We start from the raw sequence: 16,534 nt of genomic DNA on the forward strand, positions 1-16,534 counted from the left end.
TCGATAGTATCTTGCTCCGAAATATGCAAATCCCAAATTAAATGATGTACATTAATATTCTGTATGTTGCTGTTTTTTTACTCTCATTTGTTCCGTGTTGTTTAATTGTGTAGTAGAAAATAGTTGTCGCCAATAAGTCAATCTTTAGTATGAATGCACGGATATCGGATTAAAGAAAACTGTACAACAGCATTTGAAGAATAAACATTTATTATCGGTATTCATTGCCTATGTCACTCAATCAAACAATTAAACCTAGGAAAAGAATGCTTGTTTCGAAAATGGCATGCATACATTTGATTTGTATTTGCTTACTCACTAAACCGTTAAGTTAACTCTAGCTTCGGATTGACATCTATGGTAATGCTTGTAAATACACTTAATTATTGGTTCCCCAAATTTACATAGAACGGTCGGTCGGTCACACATTTAAAAAATATGATCATTCGCTCCAATTACCTATTAAGACTGTGGATCATTTCGCAAAATAATTGAACATTTTGGTAAAAATTTAACTATTCGGTATCCAAGTAATAAATTTTGTTACGGTAACAAGTTCGGAACAAAAAAATATAAGTTAGCATTAACTTTTCGTTTGAGTGTTTGAACAGAATGATTTTAAAAGGATAAATTTTTAAATATTACCATTTAATTCTGTTATAAGTAACAGAATTGAATGGTAATATTTAAAAATTTATCCTTATAAGTTAGCAGCTTTCTAGGAATAAGTGTGCAAAATGTGTACCTGGAGAAGTTTTTTTTTGTTGTCTAAAAGTGAGCACAGAGAAAAGATCTTTCAACAGAATTACAAGTTCAAGGTCTCATAGGACTTCTTGTGAGTAAATTGATATTGCAATCTATCGTCTGAGGAAACGATGCGCAACAAATAGAATACATTATCAATTGAAGCAAGTTTGTCGGAATATGCTTTTCAAATTCAGTGAAGAATTATTTTGACAATTTTGCCAATTTTGAAGTTGAATAATACCTATTGAATAGCTTAATTTAACGCAACCTTTGAAAGGCGGGTAGGGTCTAATACTTTTGAAAAAATATTCATTTTTTCTTTATATTTTCTTATTGTAAAACATTTCAAGATTATTTTGTCAAATTTTCAATCCAATCGGAACAATACCTTGGAAGATATGGGCTTTTATCTTTTCTTATTACATACTGCGAAGAGGCAAGAAATTGACGCACAGGTTAAAGAGTTCTACTTCGATTGACTTGAAAATTTAACGAAACGTTCTTGAAATGTTTTATTATAACAAAATATAAAGAAAAACTATGATTTTTCTAAAGTGCTACACCTTATGCGCGACCTAGAAAAATGAATTGTTTCCTTCGATTTTATAGACAATAAACGTTAAACGCAATTTTCTCGAAAGTAAGTTTTAAAAGTCCATGTCCATCGTCACTTAAAAACTACTTCACCAATTATTTACAAATTTTGCACACGCTACCTACATATAAAATACCCAATCACAAAGTTTTGCTTTTTGTTTTGATTTTTTGACTTCTGATACCGCAAATCATCGATTTTTGAAACGCGTCCTCGAAAATACTTCGTCGCTGACTTTTTTATCAATATTTTTTCTCGAAAAAAAAGGTTATTTTGTATTATGCAAAACATTGGAATTCAAGTAATCAAAGTTTCGGACAATTGTTACCAATGGTAACGTGTTGCGAAATAAAAATGAAGCAGAGACGTAGGTGACGATTTCAATGAAGACAAGTATTTATTTCGAGGTGGAACACATTCCGAATTTCAGCTGCTGTTAGACTTATTTGGCTTGATTTTTCTTTATTTCAATAAGTTGTTCTACATTTTCGTCGATGCGTGGTAAACTTGCACAAATTTTTGAATAATCCAGAAAAAATCCATCAAATTTGGCGTTTTCAATTAATTCTGGCTCCAGTTATTGCTATTCTGATTATCATTTGGCGTAATCCGGCTACCATTTACATGTCAAATATTTTATTCAAATTTGGCAACAATACTTATGGTTTGTTTGGATTTCTTAAAGCACTCAATTTGTTTTTATTATCTACACTACTTGAAATTGTGACAGTAAATCCGTCAATGTTTGAATTTCAAGCAGATTCCATTTTTCAATCGCACGTATTTCGTATCATGGGTGCTGTCATTCCAAAACAGGCCAATCAAATACCAATAACTTAAATAGCATTTCGATAAATATCTATTCAATCTACATAATTACAAAAATTTTCTAACTCCAAATCACGGATTGTTGTCCGCTTGGATTTATTATTGTATCCACTAGTCGCTTATCAACGTTGCTACTCAAAACAAATTTTAAAGATTGTTTACAAGAAACATGATACAGGCGCATTTATTTAAAGCATTTAGGGGGTCGTGCAAAAATGGCAACTGAAATTAGTTAACAGTGGGAAAAATGGGTACCCTGTGAAAAGAATGAAACCATAAATGAATTTTGTGAAATGCTTTTGAAAAGGTATCAAAAGGAAGACGTTTTCACATTGGATTGCGACTGGCGATGAAAAACGAAAACTTCTTTGAGTATCCTAAGCGGTAAACACTATGGTATGTTGAGGCATAAAAATCGATTGAGAAACCAAATCGATTCGGCACTGCGCGTTTGGTGAAAACAAATACTATGAATCTCGGTTTTATACTCCCAAATCGATCCTGCTGCGAAAAGAGAAATTCGAATGGGAAGTGCTATCACATGCGGCTTATTCTCCAAACCTAGGTATTTCAGTTTTTACCTGTTTGCGTCGATGAAACACGCAATCTGTGGCAAAATTATAAAAGGTGAATCAAAAGAGGCGGATTTGTCTTCGGTAAGGAATTCACAAAATTCCATAAAGGTGGAAAAAATGCGTAGCTAGTAATGGTCAATACTTGGAAAAAACCATAAGCGCTTGTATTTGGAGATACCTATTCGACTTAAGACCGTTTGTACACACTTAAAACCGATTCTCGAGCGCCAAGCTGAAGTAAAGAATGCCGAAGTAGATCGGCAAAACGACATTTTTCTGATTGTTCAGTAATCCACATACTCTTTTCCGGAATTCGTTAAAGTAATATGCTGATATCTCGGTAAAGCGCGTACTTTTGCCGAAGTTTGGCATAATATTATACTGAACCTGTCAGTAAACAACAAATATACCGATCAGCAAATCCGTTTGCCGAGATTTCGAACAGTGACATAGTTTTAACTGGAACTCGGTGAGACACTTGTCATCTAGTGTCTCTTTTCGATTTTGCAAAGTTGGTCGCCATTCTACATTGAGCTGGAAAACATATAAATTGGAAGAAGGACAAAGACTTTTATATTTCGTGACAAGCTAAGTGAACTAAAAAACTATCTACTTCGCAAATATAATTATTAATATCTGTTTCCAGGTAGAGGCGTTGGGGAGCACTAGAAAAAAATTGACTAGGCGTGATGATGTCAATTGATAATCACATCAAGATTGTTTCAATCCTTTGTTTGCTTAGTAGATATAAATGAAGATAATAAAACACCCTCTTTCTCCAACCTTTGCCTTGTTTTTCATTCAAGAATAAAGAAAAATCCATTCCACCTTCAATTACTGATGACTCGGCAATTCTTAATTCAACCCCAATCGCTTTTGCCGAACTAACAGTAAAATTTCTGCTAACAAGTTCGGCACAAATCATTCCACTATTTTCCGAGATCTCAATAACCAACGCATAAGTCCGATCATCGGACCGATTGAGCACGATATGAGGCCGATCGTAGCGCTTCGAACGGCCCGTCATCGGACAATTCTTCACCATTTGCATCAACCGCGTCGATCTAAAAAAGCTTTATGTTTACATTATGTATCGCTAGAGAAACAGAGCGAAGAAATATCAAACAAGGCATTTCCGAGCCGGCGTTTCACCGATTGGATGTGAAAGTGTTAAACATTCTTTTGTTTCGATCATAGAGGCTTTAACCTTAAGAGCAAATTCCGCAGCTAGAAGTTCTATATGGTAGATCTATTATAGAACAGAAACTGGAACAAACGTATCCCCAGCAAGCCGTTCTAGTTTTATTTATTCGACCAGTTCTTCTGTCAAATTTAAAACTGGTCTACGATGTCGTTCTATTTTTTGTATATTTGAAACACGAGTAAAACACTGCTGGGGCTGCCAGTTTTTCTTGTTATAAAATTCAGATTTAAATTTTGTAACTGGCATAAATTATGCATCTAGAACTAGAACACTACTGAATGTGCCCTAAGGTCATTCGCCTCTTAAGGCCAGAAAAACTCTGGCCCTATGTTCGGGGTTGGAAATTCAGCCCCGATATATCCCATCCCCTGAGTATCAGACATCCGCTCTCTGCTTTGGTATATCTTCACTCTTTTGTTCTACCGATACACTATGTAAGCTCGAAACGCAATCAAAAACTTTCGTGCACGATGCGTCCGATTTTCGGATTCACTGGATGGGTTCCTATACGCACGCCTACTGCGATCTTTCTTCGGTGAAGAAACGGCATTTCGATGCAAAAAGTGGTTTATGCTGAGTAAAATTAAGAACAGAATGTGAGTCTAGAGATGCAATAAATTTACCTTCTCGTAGAAGTAGCCGTTTTTGAGATATTTGGACATGAAATTCAATGAACTCAAATTTTTAATGAATCACACCGATTCAAAAAAAAATATAAAAAAAATTGAGCGCATTTTTTTCTCTCAATGATTTATGTTTTTCGGTCAAATTTTAAATTCTTGAAAAAAACGAAAAACTTTTTTTTAGTTTTAAGATTTTTTAGAGTGTTCATTTACCATTTTACTACCAATTCTACAACTATAACAGTTTCCAAGTTTCAATGATGTAAAAAAATGAAGTAAAATTGTTCTTTCCATCTGTGCAAAAAATGTTTTTTGTTGTACTGAAGTCGTGTGCAAAGTTTCGTCCAAATCGGATAAAGTCGATCCTGATTTTATAAAGTTGAAACGGTAACATAATGTACAATATTCTCGAGAAAGAATTCGACCTAAACTGAGAAATTTGAGTATCTCAAATCTCATCACCTTGCAGAAATTGGTTGAAGTGCTAAGTGGCAATAGCAGTTCAGTTTGAACTGCTATGCACTGATGAGTTGAAGGCGAAACGCAACTGAGTAGACAATTCTCAAATATTAAAAAAAAAAACAAACCTTTGATTGAAAATTCATGCATGAAATGTTTAATTTAAAAAGTACTTTTTTGAATTTTGAATTTGCAAATGATGTTACAAGCAACTCTTCCGCTAATTCGATGAAGTAAGCTGTTGCTTATAACCATCCTATCACTTATTGTGTAATTAATTTAAAAAAATGCTCATGAATGTAAAACTCTCCACATTACGACAAATTAAAAACTGAAGGATGAAATCACTCATTGAGGCAAACCACATAACTTACTCTAAAATCCGGGCGAAGCGATTAAGCTTCTCCCAACTGTTATCTACACCTAAAGTACGGTCAACGACGGTTCCCGGGCCAGTTTCGATTTTCGTGGCCCGGTCCGACCAGAGTATTGCCCGGTGTCACCGTCCCTGAAATGTCCGGTAGTTTGCTGGTGGCTTCGGAGGGCGGTTCCCTGGATGAATCGTTCGTCACATATCCCGCAGGCGTACGGTTTTTCGCCCGTATGCCGTCGGACGTGCAGCGTTAGATCGTTGGACTGGGCGAAGGCGCGATCGCAGTAAGTGCACTTGTACGGTCTGGTACGGCGGTACGTGTGAAAGAAAAATCTTGCATTAATTCAACATCGCCTGACGCTACTGTTCGAAATCAAACACCTTACCTGTCTCCAGTGTGAGTTCTCATGTGTACGATAAGTTTGTGTGACCTCGTGAAACCTGAAACGGAAGGAAATAATTTCAGAATTTCCCTGAGCATGAATGGATTTCGATCACTTGAACGCGAATACCTACCAACTCCGCAAACTTTGCAAATACATGGCTTCTCACCGGTGTGCGTTCTGCGATGGTATTGCAAATCCAGGGACCGTGGAAATCCCTGTAAATTAAAACAAATCGAGTTGCAATTAAAAAGACCAACTCTCCGCGCCCACTCAAACAGAACCCTCTCAGACTACGATGAAACATTCTGGTTTTATTTTCTCAAAATTAGTCAAGTTGTCGAGAAAAAAATACTCAAATTTTATACTGAAAAAATTTTAAGTTGATTCAAAAGAAAACACTATTTTTAATGTTGATGGATTTCTTTTATACATTTCAAGATGGGTTCTTTTAACAAAACTTTGTGTCTTTTTATCGAGAACCTAACTAGACTGAAAATCATAAATTGCCAAGAATCCAACTCACAGAAAACTTAATTTGTGAGGAGATTTTCGAAATTTTCCAAAAGTATCAGTATCGGAAAAACTAAAATTTCTAGTTAGAAAAAACTTTTTTTCTAAAATGTTTCTGTCTTGCAATAAACGGTCATTTCTGAAATCAAGAACTGTTGGGGCTGTTGATGCTGCAGATTACACCGAGAGATAGTGGTTTTAAGAGTTTCGTGATGGTCGAAACACCATATTTCTCGATATACACTGAACGAAAAAATAAGCTGTTAATACGGTTTAGAATCGCAATCTGATACTAACTCGGATGAGAGCATTTTGTATTTATAAAAATCCCTATTTATAAGTATGTGTGAAATGTGAATGCAGAACTCAACAAATTAATCTTAATGATAGTTTCAGAATTTTATCAACATTTCCGAATTACGTACTACAATTTCTTTATTTGAAAAATCACGGTTCCAGTGATATAAATACACAATATCAGGTTGTTTAATAAATAAATAAATGCTTCAAAACAGAATAATTTAGTATATAAATAAACTGTAACTTTAATTCGCCTCAACGAGAGCTATTAATTGAAGCACTTATTACTATAACTTGTTCTTATGCTTATTGTATTGCACTTATCATACTATTTGTTAACATTTTTTCAGTACTAAACAAACTTTCTATCTGTCGAATTTTGGAATGGTTCGTCTGTTAAGTAAAATTCAACTACTTAAAAAAAATACCGGAATTTCAAATTTTGACTAAATGTTTAAACTATTCGCAAAACAGTTCACAGCAAGGGGCAGATGGCTTAGTATATGCACTTTTAATTCATAGACAATTTATAAAAATGACCATTTTCTTTTACATTTTAACTTTCCCTGAGAAAAAAAAGTTAGTGTGCAGTTAATTTAAATGCAATGTCATGAACGCAAAGAAAAAAAAATTACATCCAAAGTAACTTGTAATACACCGTTCATTTCATTTTAATTTTCTTGATATATTTTGTATATCAGAAGTGATCTACCAAAGATCGCCCTCACAGGTCAAGAAGAACGCCAAGATTCTTGACACAATTGATCCTATCAAATATCCTGATCCTCGAAGTCAGCTATTGAAAATTTGACTCTGAAGGAAATAGGCATCTTCAAAAGTCTTGATAATTTGGAATAACTTTGGGTCGGCAGCAAAAGATAATCGTAGACCTTTCAGTGAAAAGTTAACGTCGTTGAAATACAGTAAAAATATCAGTGGTGCGAGATGACTGCCTTGTGAAATACCAAACACTGTCGTTTGTTAATACGAGCTCTTCTACTTTAGTCGATTCATTGTCCTCGAACCACTTAGTACGACGATTAACAAGCGGTATATACTCCTTAATCCATCTCTGCCATAATACGTCAGCCAACTTCTATGATTTCTTATAACTGTCTCCCAATGCTTCTGCAGAACAGGTCGGCATGGTAATCGCTTCACAGTTTCCGGCTGGAAATCCGCGCAAAAAATGATTTGGCGTCAACGATTCGGTTTCAGCTCCGTTATGTGGAATATACGTCAACGGTCTAAAGTTTACCATATCCTCAGTTTCGGATAGCACGGTCAATAGAACCTCATCGCTCAAAGTTCTTCCATCATGAATCGCCTTCAACGCATTTTTGGTAGATCTAACAAGGCGCTCCCAACATCCTCCCATGTGGGGCGCCGCCGGTGGATTAAAATGCCAACGTGTTCGGTCACGATGGTCTCTCTATTAGCATGACCAAATTTATGATGATAGTGTAACAGCAAGTTTGTGGTTATATTATGCTGCTTCGGCAACACGGGGAAACGAAGTTCAAACGGTAGAAATTCGGCATATGCGGTCCTTCCTTCTATCCGGATCACTCCGTTTTCATCTAAGAGAGGCGAATGTTTGTACAATATACTGTCTTTATCGATTGATCGTTGTTTTTCACGAGAAAGTTCGCGGTTCTTCAGTAATGTTTTCAATTAATTTCCAAAATCTTCGCGTTGTGAATCCTGCTACATATAGTTTTCAGCTCGATGATACTCTTCACGCTTCAGCGGTATCTCGATTGATGCAACAGGAATTGTGATTAATTTTCTCACTTTGGCCGCAGCCGCAAACGTTTCTATTGGAAGGCCCTTGATTTTTCTTCTGCAGTTCGACACAAACCAAAGTAGCGCACCAAACCTTTCCATTTAGAAAAGCGACTCGAATCTATGAGCGAATCCTGTTAAATAATGTCGTGAAATAAGTGATGCGCCCTCATTTCTTCCTTTACGTTGGCAGACGGGACTTCATTCCTCGGCCAATTTTCCTCTTGAGTGTTCAAAAATTCTGGCCCCGTCACCCATTCTCCACAGAGTGTTAGCGAAGAAGTGCCGCCCAACTTTGTCAGTATGTCGGCGATGTTTTTACTTGTTGGCAACCAGTGCCATTCTACAACTTTAGACTGACTGAGAATTTCGCCAATACGAAAGGCTACGAACTGGGAATACTTTTTATGATCAGAGCGAATCCATGAAAGCACAGTTTGAGAATCAGACCAGAAAACTCGTCGTCTAATCGGTAAAGAATGCGATTCTTGAACCATATGTGCCAGTCTTGACCCGAGATAGGTCTTTAATGTATTCAGTCACTCCGACACATTTGAAGTGGTACCACTGTTTACATTTCTCGGAAAACACCATGTTTTCATCAGCATCATTCGGCTTATCGCAAGAGGCACAGTTATACTCTGTTGTTTCGATGTCTCCGCTTGAGGACATATTAAATTTTTGAGGTTTGTTCCGACCGAAATAGAAGACTTTTTTATAGCAGACGTGCTAACGCACAGCTCAAAACTGAAATATATTTGTCGTTAATTTTTTCTTCATAATAAATTTACCTGGTTTACATTTAGTAATCTTCTCCGATTTTCAATTCTCGATCCGAACAATGTTTTCCTTTCCTTCACCTACCATCCTTTCATAAATGTTATAATTAGTTTAATTTCACAATTCTTGCAATGCTTACTTGCAAACTGAATATTTTAATGTTTCCAAATCAAAACTCTTATAAATTCATCAACTTATTTCCGAGATCTATAAACCACGTTTCTTGCTCATAAATTACTTTCTTCTTCCTTTTCTTACGTTCACATCGATAATTAGCGAGCAGCGTTGCCATTCAGTTCCTGTCAACTCGCTTTTCGCCAGGGATTGGGGACGTTCCCAGTGGGGTTAACAACTCCAGTCAATGATTGGAAGAAACAAAATAATACTATTGCGGTCAACTCTTTTAAAATTATATCTGACAATGACGGGAAATCTTACACCTGTTCAACGATCGATTCGATTCAAGCTCAATGTGCAGAGGGGGATGATGGCCAACGGACTGAAACTATACCGATCAAGCCAGGTAATAATACCAGTATGAACCGAAGAATGCATTGGATCTGCAAACAGAAAACCATCGGAAGCGGAGTTCCATTTGAGGAATCCACGACGATAAGTATTTCATCTGCCGGATGCACATCGGCGGCAGCCACATCTTCTATCGACTGAATATGCGAGTCAATCAGTGACAAATCACGAGTTCGATTCGGTGGAAAATAAACCACAACTCCCAGATGCGGTAATAATTAGACGTCCTTTCAAGCGTCGATACTGCAGAAGTGTCGTGGAATACAAAGTAAACCCGCAAAATCGCATTAAAACACCGCATAACTTTGAAAATTGGAATGAAAACCCGAATGAAAGGTAACAATTTTTTTCGCCAGATGTCTTGAAAATTCATTAAATATCGAGATTTAGTGTTATCTCTAGTTTTCCAAAAATTATCCTGAAATTTTTTCCTAAGTCAACTCTCTGACACTTCGAAAATTTCGATTTTTTTTTCAAAAAATATTTTGATTACACCAGTCCTGCATTTCTAAGACATTTGGCATACAAAATAATGTTCGATTTAGAAAATCTCAAAAATTTTTCAAGTGCCAAAGTCTATTTTTATGAAAATCAAAAATGGTGTTTGTTAAGTAAATCGATTTCAAATGTTTGACATTATTTCTCAGTGTAGGATTCGATATGTTTTTTTCAGTCATTAGCAAAGCATATTATTCTAGAAATTATCATTTTTCGACTAGAAACGTTTAAAAAAAAATGTCATACGGCAGTCTAGATCAATTTAAAAAAAAACAGTATACATAGTATAGTACCTATGTCTAGCCGCCACTTTCCGGCAACGTCTTACCTTATCGCAAATGTCGCACTTGTACGGCCGCTCGCCGGTGTGCCTCCGCATGTGCACCGTCAGATTCGACGACTTGGAGAAAGCTCGCCCGCACAGAGTGCATAGGAAGTCCTGTTTCGGTATCGCATCCGCCGGATCCCGATAGTGGATCTTCATGTGCGTCCGCAAATTGTCCTTCCGGTTGAATGCTTTGTTGCATTCGGTACATTTGAATTTCTTCTCGTCCGGGATGTGAATGCTCATGTGGCGATCCAGATGCTGCCGTCGGATGAAGCTCTTGTTGCATATTTGACAGATATGATTTTTTTCCTCGGTTTCGTCATCCGGCCGCTGCAGCAAAGGTTTCGTGGGTTTGTGCTTCTGCTGAGCATGCTTATTCATGCTGGTTTGCCACATAAATCTTTCGTTGCAAAACGGGCAGTGAATCTTCTTGTCGTGATTCTCACACTGGTGCTTCAGGTGACGCAACAGTAAGGCTTTGTTCGGAAAACCTCGTGAACAGTGCGTACAAGCCAGAAGCTCTTCCGGTTTGTGCTGGTCGATGGCGTGTTCCATGATCATTTTAATTCTACTAAAACTTTGCTGACAAACAGCACAGGAATGCTCGCGTCGAATAATTCCGTCTATAGCCGGTTCTCCTTCTTCTGGTTCTGAATCCGAATCACTCAGTCCCAGTTCTTCGCCGTCTGGTTCTACTATCTGATAGAACCGATTCACTTCCCAATTGTAGACGCGATGTATGATATTTTCCAGGAAGTTGTCCACGACACGTCCTTCCTCAAACAGGTACGGTTTCGTTTGGATGTTGACGGTGGCGAACGATGTCGGATCGATGTGTACTTTCAAATGATTTCGCAGTTCTACAATTCGGTCAAAAGTGGCATCACAAAGCCGACAAATGGCTTCCATTTTTCCTTTATCGTAAACCATTTCCGCTGTGATTGGTGTGTCCGAGCTGAGCTTACGCTTCCTATATTTCCTGTCGAATAAAACTATTTTTTAAAAAACAACATCCTCAGACAATGTAAATAAATTCAATCGCTTACCGAACATGCAGTAATTCCTTCCCCGGGTGCTCCGTAGCCATATGCGTTTTGTACTCGCTGTAATCCAGCGTTGAAAATTTCCTCTCACAAAATTCACAATTAAAATCCTTGCTATGTATCTTCATATGGCGCATCATGTGGTCTTTCCGGGTGAATCCTCGATTACAAATTGAACACTTTATCAGTCCCTCGGGACCACCGATATGCGTTCTCATGTGCCGCGTCAAATGATCTGTCCGAGTAAAGGCTTTATTGCATATCATACACAATTTGTTTCTTTTCACATCCAACAGTTTTGACGGATTCACATCAATGGCCACAAATTCATGGTTAGGTTGAGAGAACTGTCTCAGTGTTTCGTTCGCTTGTTCATCGCTGTCATCAGCCAGTTCGGCCGAGACGAATGCCGTTTCACCGTACTCCAAATGTCCATCGAACCCATCGTCATCGTCATCATCAGCCTGTAGCGCATCATGCTCGGACGGATGCATACTGACATCGTAGAAAGCCAGCTGTTCCGATTTAATATCGATTTCTTCTACCTTAACATTGCTGGAGCTTAGCTGTTGTGACACATATTCGCGTAACAATCGGTCGCTTTCCTCGTAACGCTTCCGAAAGTTGTACACCGTGTTGATATCTCTTGCGCAGTTGGAACAGACATGTTGAGGCATCCCATCGTTAAAATGAATCTGAGAAAAAAAAATTAATTTTGTAATTTCATTACACCGCAAAAATGTCTCGAACGGACACTCACCTGGATAGACGTACACTCGACAAGCATTTCATGCAGTGCAATACCGTCATCCCCAGACGAATGGAAGATAGATTGTAACATTTGTCCGTCCTTCCGACAGGATCGACAAATCTTCGTCATATCATAGGAAGTGTTTTCTTCCATGGCATCCATTGGTGTCTTCCTCTCAATGGTTTTGTTTACACATGCAAAATTTGAGAACTACTTATAGATTTACATACATTTTGAGTGGTTTTTCCTGTTCAGGAATGCTAAAATCAAACTTTTAATACCGAGTTAGTAGTAAAAATGTTCATTTTCGTCCAAAAATTCAATAAAAACTATCTAGTTTAGGCGAAAGAAACTAATGTCTGATCGGTCTGACAGCTCAAATCACGCACGAAACGAAAAAGTCTACCCAATGCTAATATTATGGTGCTTTCCCAGTCATTATGAATGCACCCAAATTTTCTCCCAGTCGGACTGATGATGAAATCTTAGGCCGCAGACGGAGTAAGCACAGACTAACAGACAGGACACTCAAATCAGATTCTTCAATCATTTTAAATTTCGAATATTCCTTTATTTGGGACAGTACTCACATGTGTCATGATGGCGCCACGTTACCCTATCAAAAACATCCTGTCTGTCATCTATACTGTGTTTATTTTTTTCATTTACCAACAGAGTTGCCATTCATGCAGAATTACCTGTAATGTATTGATTTGTATACGTCCATGCGAATTTCATGCAGGATACAGATTTAATACATATTGCCAAAACTATATACAGAATTATGCCTACTTCTCATCCTCCAACGCAAAACAAAATCGAACCCGTTTTGTTACAATATTCACTTGCTTCTGGTCTGCCGCCACTTAATTTCGGGTGAAAACTACCAACACATTAAAAATAGTCTAGATGAACAACGTTGAGTCAAATAAATGGTTACCTTCCAACATCGCGAAAAAGTTAAATATATTATCAACGTAATCCAATAATTTATTGTGACGATTCATTTTCAAAAATTTTGATGAAATCAGGCATCCCTGCAAGCAGCTGATCGGTGTTGACAAACGAGGGGAAACCAACTAGTAAAAAACTTTTACGTAACACAAGGGGTGTATCAATAGTAAATAGTTCGCGCAGTACAATATAGGTGGAACTAGTGCATTACGAAAAATTATTTTTATAAGAATTTACTCATACTGTCATGTCTGTTAGTCTGTGGAGTAAGCACGAGAACCTGTGCCGATATCTGGTGACTGCTTTTAACAGATCTAAAGCGGTAAACAAACTTGCAGTAAATCAAAAGGACCATGTCAGAATAAAATCCCTGTTTATGGGGCCCTGTCAGAGTACAAGCGAGAAATCTGCTCAGTTTGAACTCTGACAAGGTCCCTCTGATTTGATTTGTCAGCACCAAGTTCGGTTAAGCTTCTCACTCTGTCCACGGTCTTAGGCCTCAAATAGAGTGAACGCGAGAAGCTGAGTTGAGCTTGATGCTGACCAAAGAGGAAAATGTACTTACAGCAAATCAAAGGGCCCTGTCAGAATGAAAGCTGAGCAGATTTCTCGCTTGCTCTCTGACAGGGTCCCATTACCAGGATTATCCATTTTGGAATGAATGACCACTATTTAGTCTGAAAGCCAGTTTAGAAAACTTTCCACGTGCTTTGTTTTGCCGCTTCAAGTGACAGTACAAAATTGTTACCACATATGATTCCGTATGGGACTACTAGACCTTCCATTTTAATCTTAGTTTGTCAAAATCGGTTCAGCCATTTCCGAGAAAACCAAGTGAGATTATTTAACGCATACTCTTACACGGACATTGCTCAGCTTGGCGAATTTAGCCCTCCAGGCCAATTTTTAATAGTCGATTTTTGAAGTGAGTGCATAACCTCTCTGTATGAGAAAGGGAAAAAGCTGAAGGTATGTATATGGTTGTTTTTACAGGAAATTCATTAATTTTCCAAATTCTAATCCAAGTGTTTATTAATCGCACAGAAAAATCTATACAGGACCTTACACGAGAATCAATGATGTCATTATTAATCAAGTAATATCACTTTCAATAAACATGTATGAGCAGCAATTATGAAATCTCCATACAAATTTGGAATGTCATTACCTAGTAATCATTAAAAATGACATTACTTATTCTCATACAAAGGCCTTATCGTTCGCCTGCAGCTCCTCTTCAAAGATGGTGAATGTCAACAAGTGGCTTATTGGCCGTTACAAAAAGAACGGGACAATTTCACTGTCACGATTAAATCATTTTCACTCAAGGCCGAATCACAGAGAACAGACATCCAAGCAAGTACACTTTTTCAAAAAAGCACGCATGAATTGCCATTGTATGAAAGCTCGAACGCCTAGAGGGATCACTAGGCTGCTCGAAGCGACTCTACAGGGAAATTGCTACTTGGTGATTGCTTTTCAAAACAACCGTTAAATTTCTTACACAATTCCTCTACTTCGATGTCTGTTTGCTGTAGCCGAATCCATACTAGTTTGACGCCACGCAGAAACTAGATTCTTGACATTTTCTTGCACAGAACCAGTAATAACCACACCGAACGACAGTCGTGTCAATGAAAATAATTACGTACAGTGTATTTACTAAATTATACACTGAAAAGCCAACCTACAACATGGTAGTTCTATGTATGTTGGCATGGTAGGTTGTTGAATAAATTTTCAATTCTACCATAAATAATAAAGAACCAACCTTAACATCTTCGAAACGACATGCGGTCTGATAAATCATTGATTTACTATTTAGTACTTTGCATATTCACAACACAAATATGTTTATGTGATGCCAGGGCTATTGAAAAACAAGAAACTGCTTTAGAGACCTGATCTGAGATACGAGATAAAAATTCTGTAATCTGTTTTTCGTGTCAATAATCTACGCTGTTGGAATACCAGTATACTTGCGTTGTTTTATGTACAGTCTACAATCTATCATGCAAAGCTTTCTAAAGTTCTCGCACAGATAAAATTGTAGTGGTTTTCATTAAACAAGAGCACAAACATTATTCACCCTCATTCTTGTTTACGGCCGTATACGATACGTTCGAAAGTATATCAAATTCGTATTCCCGTTTACGTTCGAATCAATCACTTTTTCAAACATAGTACATGCATAAAAACAACGCCCATCCAACTTTAAACTATCAGTTCTGTAACAGATTTGAGTTGTAATTCAAAATCTTTGATATCATTTGTTATTTGACTTGTTTTTTCACTGATTTTGTATCATCATGCTTGCTTACGTCCGTATCGACCATACGACGAACACATGCTTTCGAACGAAAGCGAACAAGCCATTCTTGTTTTCACTAGAACGTGTACGTACGCGACTCCTGTGCAAAAGAAGGATCGGCAGCGCAGGTAGTTTTTTTAGAAAGATTCCAAGCATCAAGGAAGTGACGAATGCTACATAAGAAATAAATATCGTACTCAGGATTTTCATTCATGTCGGTAAATGAAATTTTCAAATTAAACTTCATGCAAAGTAAAAATAGCTTTTAAAATAGCAGACCGATCAGTAGTATCGGCGAAAAATATGTTGCATTTTTCTTGCAATTTCGATGTTTTCGATAGTCTCCATATTGATTATATTGGTAAAATCATGCATTTAATATAAAATAAAGTATGTTTACTCATGACGTATTTTCCATAAAGTACCTAATAGATGTAAAATTTGATGCGTTAAAACTTGGAACCGAGCATATATTCAAAGGCTCGCCAGAGAAAAAGAGCATTTTACTGTACTGCTATGCTTTCTAAATGTTCTATGCAAAACACAAATTTATGATTTGATTACAAATCACCTTTAGATTCAAAAATAAATTGTTGGAAATCGGTTAAACTTTTTTCAATGTGTTCGAACGGTTGATTCGCAACATTGAACTGACGAATCGAAACCACGGCATTTCGTCTATTCGTCCGTAAACGAGAATGGGACTTTTCGTTTGTACGAATGATATACGAATACACGTATCGTTTGAAGCGAAACTGGCATTATTGCGTATTTTGTGAACATTATTGCGTATTTTGTGAGGTACCACATTATAGTAAAATTTAATAGTACACTTAGTCAGTTGAAATAATTCAATGCAACCATACTCATTTTAATTCCAACCATATATTATAAAATTTAATATCAATGAATTATGATATTATGAAATTTAGCATGTGCTTGTGTAGGAATGATTA

General features: G+C 37.1%; 1 protein-coding gene across 1 annotated transcript; it reads right to left on the reverse strand.

Annotated features, from left to right (window-relative positions):
• Positions 1-205: 205 nt before the first annotated feature.
• LOC131428474 (zinc finger protein 569-like) lies at positions 206-12,678 on the reverse strand. Its single transcript, XM_058592454.1, has 6 exons — positions 12,323-12,678; positions 11,566-12,257; positions 10,520-11,498; positions 5,921-6,005; positions 5,791-5,845; positions 206-5,707 (listed from the first exon to the last, which is right to left on the reverse strand). Exons 1-6 carry the CDS (start codon positions 12,473-12,475, stop codon positions 5,455-5,457), a joined length of 2,217 nt encoding a protein of 738 aa, XP_058448437.1. The 5' UTR covers positions 12,476-12,678; the 3' UTR covers positions 206-5,454.
• Between the last annotated feature and the right edge of the window lie 3,856 nt (positions 12,679-16,534).

The sequence above is a fragment of the Malaya genurostris genome, chromosome 2 (assembly GCF_030247185.1).
Source record: "Malaya genurostris strain Urasoe2022 chromosome 2, Malgen_1.1, whole genome shotgun sequence".
NCBI lineage: Eukaryota > Metazoa > Arthropoda > Insecta > Diptera > Culicidae > Malaya > Malaya genurostris.